General features: G+C 56.8%; 1 protein-coding gene across 2 annotated transcripts; it reads right to left on the bottom strand.

Moving 5' to 3' along the window:
- Window positions 1-829: 829 nt before the first annotated feature.
- Window positions 830-8,831, bottom strand: SHROOM1 (shroom family member 1). 2 transcript variants are annotated; one of them, XM_059174556.1, is made up of 9 exons: window positions 8,621-8,831; window positions 8,064-8,217; window positions 3,629-4,632; window positions 3,481-3,536; window positions 3,033-3,242; window positions 2,262-2,834; window positions 2,033-2,174; window positions 1,654-1,926; window positions 830-1,529 (listed from the first exon to the last, which is right to left on the bottom strand). In XM_059174556.1, the coding sequence occupies exons 3-9, from the start codon at window positions 4,592-4,594 to the stop codon at window positions 1,197-1,199; spliced, it is 2,553 nt and encodes an 850-aa protein (XP_059030539.1). In that variant the 5' UTR covers window positions 4,595-4,632; window positions 8,064-8,217; window positions 8,621-8,831; the 3' UTR covers window positions 830-1,196. The 2 variants fall into 2 exon arrangements, with proteins under 2 accessions (XP_059030539.1, XP_059030540.1); XM_059174557.1 differs by lacking the exon at window positions 8,621-8,831 and adding an exon at window positions 8,533-8,565.
- Between the last annotated feature and the right edge of the window lie 2,822 nt (window positions 8,832-11,653).

The raw sequence follows: 11,653 nt of genomic DNA on the forward strand, positions 1-11,653 counted from the left end.
CTTTAAATGTGCCCAACTTCCATAAATACACTCAGCGTTTGCATCGACAATGTTCTTGGCCCTGGCGTGTGCAGCTGCAAATACTAAAGCACATTTTCACATGTATATTTGAGAACTTGACATTGACTCTGTGCAGAAGAGGCTGATGCCCAAACAGAAGGGAGTGTGTGTCTCCTCCATTCATTCCACGCCAGCACCTAACTTCCCACTCCCAACCCCAGCTCACCCCCAGCTTATCTCCTCTAGCACACAAGCAGAGCAGTCTCTCCAGGTCCTCAGTCCCCCATTCTAGGTCTCCAGACCATGACTCCTCCCTTCAGCTCCCATGCCCAACTGTCCTCCTCAAGCATAGTGGATCTTGTGGGGTCTCTTGATAAACTCACTTTTGACAATATATTTGTTGCTGAGACTTGGAATAATTGTCCCTGAATTCATCAAGGTTTTTAGGCAGCAAAGCAACTGAACCTATTATGTATATGAGGAAATTCCCTATCCCTTGAGTCCTGAAGGGAAGCTGTTACCCTCACTTGTACTTTTGAGGGTGGAGGCTTGGGTGAAAACCAGCAAAGGAGACCTGGGGTTGACCAGTCAGGCCTAGGCCTTTGTGGTAGTGATGGAGTTACCAGAACTGGTGGCAGTAGAATCACAAGGCCTGGCATCCCCTTAGTCTCTCCAGGTTTCAAGCCTGTATCCCAGTCTTCCCAGGGATTCTCAGACCTGACTAAGGTCCTCCAGCAAATTCCTCTTCTGCTCTAGTCAGGCAAAGCTGGTGTACTTTGTCTATAAACAAGATTTCTCCCCCAAGCGAGGCTCCAGGTGACACACACACTTCTCACATCAATTATTATTAAGAAAGAGAAGAAAAAAAAAAAAGACAATTTTGCATATTAAGTAGAAATGCTCCTTTGATTTGTCTCCTCTCCCTCCCACCAACCCAGACAGAGCCTCTTTCCTCACAAAAAGGGGAGGGATACTGCAGTTTTAAAAATCCATAAATTAATTAACAAATAACCCACAATACTTGGGTAAGGCTACAAGAAAACACTTAGAAGGATCCTGGGAAGACCCCGCCTGGGTCTTCCCTCTCCCGGCAAGGGAAAAGCACCGAATCAACCAGCGTCACCCCATCCCGAGTGATGTGGATAAGGGGCAGAGGCGGTGTCCCCCCCACCCCACCCCCACGCCACCACCTGTAATTAGAGGAGAGGTGGAAGGAAGGGCGGTTTATCTGGAAGACGGGTCTCTAGGGGCCAGGCCAGACTGGGAGTCAGAGGACAACGGCCAAGGTCGCTCCTGATGGCGTCCAGTTGGTCCTGAAGGAGCCGGACCCGCTCGTCCAGGCTGCGCTGCTGGGCCAGGACTGCGGCCTTGCCCGCCAGCAGGGCACGATAGGCGCTCAGCTCCTCGGTGGGCAGGGCCCGCACCAGCACCTCCCGCAGGGCCCGCTCGCGCCGCGCCACATGCTCCTTCAGTTCCTTGGCGTCTTCCTGCTGCCGCTGCAGGAGCCCAAGTCGCTGCATCAGAGAGGCCTGCAGCCGCAGGGAAGGCGTGCCATGAGCAGGGAGAGGGGGCCTCCATTGCCGGGACCGTCCCAGTCCAAGCCAGCAGACCCCTCCCTCACTGCCCCGCTCTCCCCACCCCAATCTCTGTCACCTGCTCCTCCGGGTCGCAGTCTACGCCATCCCGGGCCAGGGCGCGCCGCACGCGAGCCAAGCGACTACCCAGCAGCAACAACAGGCCAAGTACGCGCTCTAGGTCGGCCATGAACCTGTTGAACCGCTCTAGGTCTCGGGGAGAACAGGACTGGCCCACCACGGCCTCCAGAGCAGCCCCGCGCCTGGCCCAAGCCTGGGCCGCCCCGTGCAGCTGCTCCTGCTCAGCCTCAAGGTTCCGCAGCATCTTTTGGAGGAGGTCGGCCAGCTCCATCTGCAGGAAAGGCGCAGATACTTAAGGGTGAGGCCAGACCCCCACGCCTCAACCCATATTTTGGGCTCTTGCCAAACCCCATCTCCACCGGAACCTCCGCACTCACTTTCTTGGCTTGTATGCTGCTATTTGGTTGAGGGAGACCCTGGCCACAAGCCTGGTCAGGCACAGGGTGGGTGGTATGGTTTTCAAACCTCGTCTCCTCCAGAGAAGTTGACAGGAGCTGGCTGGAGCTAAATAGATAGAACCTGGGGACAAAGCCAGAGCTCGCTGGGTTTCCTGCCCCACATTGCAGGGACTTAGAATCCCCTGCGACCCTGGTGCCCTTCACTCACCCTGGCTCAGGACTACCACCAGCCTTCTTTCCAGCTTCCTCACAGAGTGGCCTCATTGCAGCCCAGACCTCTGCTAAAGGAATCAGCCCATCTAGCAGGTCCAGGGGTGGCTCTGGGCTGGGACAGGAAGTGAGAGTGTCACCCAGAGACGGATCCAGTCTGGCCAGCTCCTGAACCAGCTCCTCAAGGCGAGGACTGGGCCATGTTGGCCTGGAACCAGGCTGGCCAGTGCCCCAAGCCAGGGCATTATGGCCAGAAGCACCTGGGGTATTGTTGCTTGGAGGTCCTGGGGCATCAACTGGGAGAGGTTTGAGAGGGTCACTCTCTGCAGCTGCCAGTGAGTCAACGGTCAGCAGTCCATTGGGGTCAAAGGTTGCAATGTTACCATTTGCAATCCCGGGGGGGCTATAGTTTACGGTCTTAGAGAACCCCATAGAGCCATTTATCCTCTGCCAGCAGTCATCTGCCCCTGCAGTCCCTGGGTGCTCATGGAGGGGGTGCTCCGAGGGGACTGTAGCCTGATCGGGACTCTGGCCTGAGCCAGTTCCATACTGCTGCTCAGAAACATGGACACTAGAAGTAGAAGAGACACTGAATCAGAAAAAGCTCTGTCCAGAGACAAGCAGTGGCCTCCAAGGGCCACCTGTCCCCATCCCCACCAGCCAGGCTCCCAGATTCCAGCTAGGAGAGGACTCCCCATCCCTCCAGCATTTTGTTGATATGTGTGGGAAGGGGATGTCTCACTCTGCTTGGCAGCAAGAGGCAACTCACCTGGTTGGGTTTCCCGGAGGGGCATGGGTGTCTGGAGGTGATCTCCTTCTGACCAGGGGGACTTCCTCCAGGAAAACCTCATCATCTGGAAGGGATGGGAGCCGGGCAGACCCCATACATGTCTCTGAGACCCTCTGTTCCCAGTCAGCGGGACTGCTCGGGGGATACTCTGCAGAACACATCACTGCAGCTTCCTTCTGGGTCAGGAACCTGGAGGAAGGGACCCCACACTGACCACAGTGACCAGGAAAGAAGCTTTTGGTGCTGCACCAGAGACACAGTGGGGTGGGGTGGGTGTGCAGGGGGATCCTCCAGGATGTAGTTTGCAAAAGACAGAATCAGAAGGCTCAAACTGAGGGTGGGTGAGGGGGCCCTCTCTTTCTTGGGCAACAGCTATGAAAACTGCTTTTCTCCAACTTGCAGTGCCCCAGTGGTCCATGTCTCTCACCTGGCAAGTTTGGTCTGAAGCAGTGGTCTGGGGGTTTCAGCTCCTTGGAGAACAGTCTGGAAAGGCAAACAGTTGCTTGAAATGTAGCTCAAGTTTTCAGTCTCCCAGATGTCCTCCACCCCAAGCCTGCAGCCCCTATCTTCCACACCTGGACAATGGGCATGACCCCTCCTGGGCCTCCCCAAAGAGCCAAGACTTCCCCTGAAGCGCTCTGACTCCGACTGGAAGGCCTATAGGTGTCACAGAGCTTCCGGGACCGAGGTTCTGGGTCCTCCACGCCTTGGGGCTGGGTCTCAGGCAACCATCTGTTCCGGTGACGTTCGAATTCTGCGGGCACCTTTTGCTCCTGGGGGTCGGGCCTGACGACCCCAGAACTGGAACCAGCCTCCCTCGAGCATTCCCCTACGGATCCACCGCCCCGACCCACGCAGTCTAGCTTCCCAGGCTCGGAGAAACACCACTTCTGCTGCTGGGTGGCCAGGCGGCCGCGGCCAACGGTTCCCCTCGAGGGAGCCCCGGAGCGCACCGGCTCCGCTTCCCTGCCGCCGGGATGGCTGAGGGAGGCCGAGCGCGGGTGCGCCGCGGGGGGCCGCATGGGGACTGGGGGCCGCAGGCGGGCGGGCAGGCTCATGCGGAGCTCCTTGCGCTGGAAGGACGTCTCCCGGAGCACGCGCCGCTGGGCGCCTTGCAACCGCTGACGGTAGGCGGCCCGCGAAGCAGGTGGGCTGGGAGGCTCCGCGGCCCGCGCCTCCGCCTCCGCCTCGGCCGCCAGCGCAAACAGCAGCGGAGTGACCTGGCGGCTGAGCGGCCCCGGCGTCCCCCGGGCCTCTGGGGGCCGCAGCCCACTATGCACGGTGGCCGCGGGCCGGGGCTGCGGGGAGGCGCGAAGGCTGCTGGCGGGGGCCGGGCCGCCCCACACCACACGCACGTAGTCCCAGTCCAGGTAAGGTAGGAGATCGGTCCCAGGCGACGGCGTGCGCGGCTCAGGAGCCCCGGAGGCGGCGGAGAAAGAGCTGTAGGCCGAGTCGGCGCGCGCGGACAGCCGCCGCAGGTCCAGGCTGCGAGTGGACGAGGCTGGGGAGGCGCGGTCGCCCCCCAGCCCCGGGGCCTCCATAACTGCGCAGGTGAGTGCTGAGGCCAGCTCCGCGGGGCCTGGAAGGACACAGACAGCGTGGTGGCGAAGGAGCCCCGGGTCAGGCTGGCCCCTCCAACTCGGACAGCCAGGTGCTTACTGAACATCCCTTCGAGGGTCACACGACCTTTAGCGCTGCCACCTCCCAGGCCGGGGATGACGCGGGTAGGGCCAGTCCCTGGAAGCAACTCTGGAGTTTGAGGGCGTTAGCTACTCCCCTTAGCTCCGGGGAAGGAGTTGAAGACTAGCCCACTCCACACTGAGGTTCTCCAGGCTGGCAGCCCCCACTTCTCCCTAGCACTTCAGAAGCACCAAGAATGTACCATACTCCTGCCCTCCCCAACCCAGTTCCGCCCCGGCGGCTTCCTGGCGGCTTTGTTAGTCTTTCCCTAATAAACAACCGCCAAGAACGTTCTGAGATCACAGGGGAGCCAAGAAAGGAGGGGGCACGCTAGGTCAGAAGCAGCCTCACAGCCTCCTACCCCCCCACGCCCCCGTGTCCAGGTGCTTCATATAAATATCTTGATCCTCTACAACTGCTATCTGCATTTTACAGATGAGGACACTGGGGTTTTTCAGAGGGGAAATGACTTGCCCAGGGGCACATAGCTGCTAAGAAGCAGAACCCTGTCTGGCATCTGGGACTGCCTCCAAGCTTACTGCAGCCAGAATCAATTTCCTAGAAGCCAACCCTACCGAAAACCAGTTTACCTTCACCACCACCCCGCTGCCCCACTCCCCACCCGAAACTGCCAGAAGCCTCCAATAAAGCCTAAACTCAGCTCTGGGAAAGTCACTCCGACCTGCTTGCAAAATACTAGCAGATACCACAACAATATGGTCTCTGCTTTGCAGCCTCAACCCCCCAGCTTTGTTCTGCTACTCTTGCTCCTCCTACTGGGTCCAGGTTAGAGGTCTTCTGAACTTTTGGGACCTGAGCTCCACCCCCCTCAAACTCACACCCCACACAGTACCCATCACCCTGCATGCAGCGCAACTGTTGGCTTGCTTGTGATTCCCTCTTCCCATTCCCACCCATGAACTTCCTGAGAAGAGGCCCAGTACTAAGTAATCTCTGTACCCCCAGTACCTAGCACAAAGTCAATGTTAAAGAAATATTTGTTGAATGGCAAGGAAAAGAGCAAAACTTGCAACAAGTGTATAGGGGGTGGCTTTCTTGGAGAAGGAAGAGGGCTCTTTGGCTTCTGCCCACTCTTTTCTCCCTACTGGTCTTTTCTGGTGAGGGGGACAGAATGAATGAAGCAGCTGACACCATGGACTCTGTCCAGGTTACTCATGCATTATTAGGAAACAAAAGATTAGGCAAGCACAGGTGGAGTAGGACAGGCCAGAAATCAGTACCTCCCCAGAGCCAAGAGGGGAGCAAGGTGAGTGACAGGAGGAGTTGGGTAGGGAGTGTATGGGTCAAGGGTGAGAGCAGCTGTGAGTCTTAGGAAGCTGGGGCTCCTAATGGGGTATGGGGACTTTGGGGAGGTAGGAGGGCTTGCTTTCCCTAAGCTGGCTTGGGGAGGGGTACAGAGGAGGGTGACCAGCAGCTAGGGTAGGAACCGAAAAGCAGGTTCATTTTAGCCTCCTGAATACTATTTGGAAACCAGGGTCACCCTCCACCCCCTTCTCCAAGGCCAGAGATGTTACAGATTGCAGGTCAGGAGAGGGAAGGGAGGTTAGTGGTGTGATGATACGATGTTTCCTAAAAAGAAAAGGCACTATCTACCGTATCCTCAAGAGGGGCTCGCAGGTGACCTGGAACCAGAACATCTTGCCAGTGCCTACTTGGAGGTATCTTTATGCCCACCAACACTGGCCCTGCATGTTGGTCCTCACAGTCAGGTTTGGGGACCTCTTCCGCAGAATGTTTCCACTCTCTGGACTTGAGGAAGATGAGCAGCCACTCTGAGTAGCAACTTCTGGGAGGACAGTCACCTCCTTTAGGAAAGCCGCCCTAGGCACCCAGGCACTAGCCCTCTCTCTTCCTGGTCTGAGCCCAGCTTGGGAGCCTTGATTTCCCTGGCACACTCCACCCATGCCTGCCCATTGCTGGCTTCCTGCATCTACAGACACCAGCAACTATCCACGTACGAAGAAATTTCCTCAAAAATGTTATCTTGTGAGTTACTGTGTTTGCCAAGGCTTCTGAGCTCAGCACCTAAAAACAACTTAACAGATAATAAAACTGTGTGTATGCATGTTTGCTGTTTGCCCCTAACTTGTTTTGAGGATACGTTTGCAGTGGTGGCCCCAGTAGGCCGATAACCACGCAAATGCTTATTCTGTGCCTTTTGCAGAACCTGCTACACTCAGAGGGGGCAGCTAGCTCCTCCAGTGTGTTTGGGGGCCTCGACACAAAGAGCAAGGAGACTGCATACTTGTCTGGCTGCAGAAGCCTCTTGAAGTCCAGCCAGCCACTGTGACTGGGGGTGGTGACACTCCCGGAGCCGTAGCCTCAGCACTGGTGTCAGCCATGGGCTGGGCTACAGAGCCAGGGCCTACAAAGAACTGGAGTCCAGAGACTGGAGCCCAAGGAGTTCTTCAGGCCTTTGGCCAAGCCTTGCCAGAGCAGAGGGGGCAGCTTGGAATCCCTGCCGGAAAAGCTCCAGATTAGGGTGAGGGGAGGTCACATATACTTGTCCCCTGAAGGAAAGAGCAACAAGAAAGGAAAAGGAGACAAAGATGACCTCAGTGTTCAGAGCTGGAGGCCAGGGAGGTAGAGGTGTCAGTCTCAGGAAGGAGGAAGCTGCTATGGGGACTGGCCCAGGGTCCAGTGCTCATTCAATCTGGGGCCTGTAGGCTCTGCAGGGTCTGTGGCAAGTCTGGGAAGGTGGGATGTGGGTCTAGACCTCAGCAGAAAGTTTGGACTAGGCAAGCAGGGTGACTCAGATTTTTAGTTAGGGGATGTTGGGGAAATCGATAAAGACAGCTTCCGCCTGGTAAAACCACACCAGGACACTGGGAGCAGATCCAGGTGAGGTGGCCAGAAAGGCAGACAACCTCAAATGATCCCCAGTGACTAGGAATTAAAGCATACTCTTCCCCAAGGCCACCTCACATCCGACCTCTGAAGAACTTGTTCAGGCCACCACTCTCGAATGGACTTCCCTCAGTAGCACTCACTGTGGGGGTGCTGCCTGTCCCTGCCACACAGAGCTTCCGGGTCCTGGGCTCTGTCTTCAATACCAGCACCCCAGAGGAGTCTGGCTGGGCAGGCATGCCTGGAAGTTGGATGGCCCTCCCAGTCCCCTGTGGGGGCCCTTTGTCCCGGTAGGTCCACAGGGACCGCGCAGCCCGCACAGCCTACAATCTTGGTCGCTCTAGCCCAGATGTAGTCCCCAGAGACTGGAGCTCCATGCCGAGCCGAGCCGGGCAAGCAGAAAAGGCGGGGTGCTAGCTGCACCCGGGGACAGGAGGCCGCGGTGGTGGGCGGACCACATACCTGGGGCTTCAGGCTCTTGAAAGTCCAGGCGGGAGAGAGGCACTAGCCTGGCGACCGCAGGGGGCGGCAGAGTCACACGGTGTGGCACGATAGCGGGACTCTGGGGATGCCAGGGGGGCCCATGGCCGCTGGCCGGCGCGTTTCGGGACCTTTCCTGTTGGGTTCACGGTCAGAGAAGGAGGGTTCAGACCAGTGCAGGGAAAGCGCCAGCTTGGGTGGGGGCCCGCCCCACATGGATTCTCCCGCGATTCGGCGGGCGCAGAGTAGGAGCCGGGTGGGGGAGTGGGGGGAGGGTTGGGTTGCGGAGAGAGATCCCACTGTGTGGCCTCACGGCGCCTCCCCCGATAGCCCCCGACACCCCGCGAAGAGTTCCCGCACTCAAGGGCCGACTCGACCCGCGCCCGCCAATCTAGGCTTGGGTGGAACACCCAGAGGAATGACGCGCCTGCTCCTCCCCGGTGCCCCCCACCTCTCCTGGCCGCGGTGCTCGCTGTGCCCCCCTCCTGGTCGCCCTGCCCCCGCCCCCGCCCGCCCCACCACCTGGCCCTGCAGCATACCTGAACTCCTGGCCCAGACGAGCTCCCGCGTGCCGACCGCCGCGCCGCGGTGACATCAGAGCCCGGGGCTGGGGCTCCCGACCCCACCTCCCGGCCCCTGCCGCCGCAGGGGAGGTGCCACGTCCGGCCAGGGGGCGGGAGAGAGGAGTGGTGGCGCTGCCTGGGGGATCGCCCACGCCCCACCCCCAGCCCCGTGGTGGCAGCTCTCCGGCCTTAGCCCCGGACCCAGGGGGTGGACACTCGTTCTCCCGCCGACACTGGCCTCCGGCTCCCGGCGGGAGAAGCGAGAGAGGAGGAGGAGAAAGGGCGACCGCGGCACTCGCCTGCCCGCCTCCAGCGCCGCCTGTGACCCTGCGTGTCTTCAGCACCCGCGGAGCGCCGGCTTGGGGCCCCAGGGGACTCGACAGCCTCCTCGGTGGGGAAGCCCTGGCCGGGCCCCAGGGGCTCCAGACGGCCACAATTACTTTCAAGTTTGGCCAAGTGCGCAGAGGCGCCTACGGCTCGTTCCTCTGGTCCCGTCCCTCTGAGTACAGTTTAGATGGAAGTCACCGACTCTCCCTCCAGATCCCCCATTCCCAAAACTCTCCCAGCTCTTTGAATCCTACCGGGGGCTCTTATCTCCCATTTTTGCCCCCCTTTTCTCCATTTCTCTCACTATCCCGCATGGTCTAGGCCCTTCTGGCCAGCCCCCTGAACCACAGCGGGCGCATTGTGTATCCACTTCTGCTGCCTTTGGCGGGTCCGTTAGGTGCCGCACGTATGCACATCCCCTGTGGCTTGGATAGGGTTCATTCCAGCCTGGGAGTCTGGCTCTCAAGGGCTTTGCCTGCGGGGTTCTCCTTCAGACTTCAGATAATGCTCTAAATTCATGTGGCACTGTGCTTTCCTCCCCACCACGTCCTCAGCCTTCCCTGCCCCGGTTTCCTAAACCTCCATCATCCAGTACTGACTGGCTCCACCAAGAAATGCTCCATCCCCAGAAGGGATCATGGGGCCCTCAGCTGAGCCCTTTCAGTTCTCCAGTTCCTCTGCTACTGGTGTGGGCATCCCTTCATCTCCCACAGAATCAGCATGCCAGAGGGTGGGGAGTGGGTCCCCCCAACCTGGCATACTGGGTGACAAATTTTGCTGGTGGCAATAACAGGTACCCAGAAACCAGACCATGGATCAAAGCTACCACTATCTGGGGGCACTGGGAGTCTGGGGAACGCTGTCTGCTTGGGTCTTCTAGGGGATGGAGACAGCAGGCACCTGAACCTGGCCTTTGATTGGTGCCCTCCTGTCTCTGCTTCTTCTTTACACAACATGCCCACCCAGACATCAGCTTCAGGTGGAGCTGGAGCCCTGGCTTCTAAGACAGTGGCGTAGAACCTCTTGGCTTTGAAAACCTGCCTCTTTGAAGTTTCTGAACTGGTTAGGCTCAGAGTAATATCACAATAGAGGGAACACAACTCAGCAACCAAAAGCCAGTTCAAAATTGCCCATGTTTTTATATTTTCCATTTTATATTGAAAAAAGTATCTTGAAAACCACAATGTGGGCACAGTTTCCACAGCAAGTCTTACAAACCCACTCAACCTTCCTGCTCCCTTACTTCTCTTGCACACTCTATAGAAGCTCTCCCTAACTCCCAGAAATCTGAAATCCTCTCCACCCACTTCTCTCCTTGCCTCCTGTCTTCTAAAGAAGAGAAAAGCCGTCCCCTGACATCTGGAAGTTGACATGTTGCTAGGAGCTGAGCTGACATTCACAGCCAAGGCCTTCGTCATCTTCTGTAGCACATAATTGATTTCACAGGACATCAACACTAGACAAGGCCATCTGTAACCATTCTGTAATCCTGTCTGGGCACAGACAATCCATGAACATTGTCCACATCATAAAAACGACTAAACATCTTTCTGTCCTGGCTGATAGGAATGACCCCCGTTTCTTTCCCAACTGTGCCTTTAGCTTTACTCTCATTATTTCTCTTTCTGGATAAGTTTATTGATATGCCTCATCATGGAATTACTCCCCTTCCCAATGGCATCAAACACTGAGCAAAATCTTGTTTAATGCTCTCCAAAGTCACTAACACAAGACCAACTTCTGTAAGTCCTTTCTAATGCCCTCTTGCTGACATGCCCAGTGGTTCCTCGTGCTCTGTGTTCCTCCCTCACTGCAGCAATCGATACACCCACTTTGTCCACCTATAGGTGTGTACCTGGTGGTCTTTGACTGGAGAGCATTAAGATTTCCTAGCTCTCCTCTAGGGAAGAGAGCTAGGGAAGAGACCAGGGACACTGCTTAAACATCCTACAATGCACAGGACAGTTCCCCACAAAAAGAATTACACAGCCCCAAATGTCTTTTTACACCATTCCTCTTTACACCAAAGAAATGCCTCTTTACACCATTCCTTTCCCTGCAACAGGCAACACTTCTGATGTATTCAGCATGTATTGTTTTACATTTATTCTAAGGTGTGTGTTGTTGCTTTCTTGCTGTGCATGTTTAATACGAATGGTGTTATGTTAAACAAACAAACAAAACCTCCTACCTCTTTATAATAAAAGCAAAAAGAAGGGGCACCTGGGTGGCTCAGTCAGCTAAGCTAAGTGGACAACTCTTGGTTTCAGTTCAGGGCTTGATCTCAGGGTGGTGGGACAGAGAGCTCTGCAGGAGGTCTGCTTGTTCCTCCCCTTCCCCTCTGCCCCTGCTCCAGTGTGCATATACACTCTCTCTCTCATAAACAAACAAATAATACCTTTAAAAAAACAAAAAGAAAAACCTCCAAGAATCTTGGGGCAGAGGGGAGGAGAAAAAACTGCCAAATTCAAGTTCACCTTTAGTGGTGGTGGGTGGAGAGCAGGGGTCCTGAAGAAGGTGGAGACATGCACATGCTGATCACATTTTTCTACAACATAAAAAAACAGACGCCTGGGGCACCTGGGTGGCTCAGTGGGTTAAAGCCTCTGCCTTCAGCTCAGGTCATGATCTCAGGGTCCTTGGATCGAGCCCCACATCGGGCTCTCTGCTCAGCAGGAAGCC

This window comes from Mustela lutreola, chromosome 5 (assembly GCF_030435805.1).
Source record: "Mustela lutreola isolate mMusLut2 chromosome 5, mMusLut2.pri, whole genome shotgun sequence".
In the NCBI taxonomy this organism is placed as follows: domain Eukaryota; kingdom Metazoa; phylum Chordata; class Mammalia; order Carnivora; family Mustelidae; genus Mustela; species Mustela lutreola.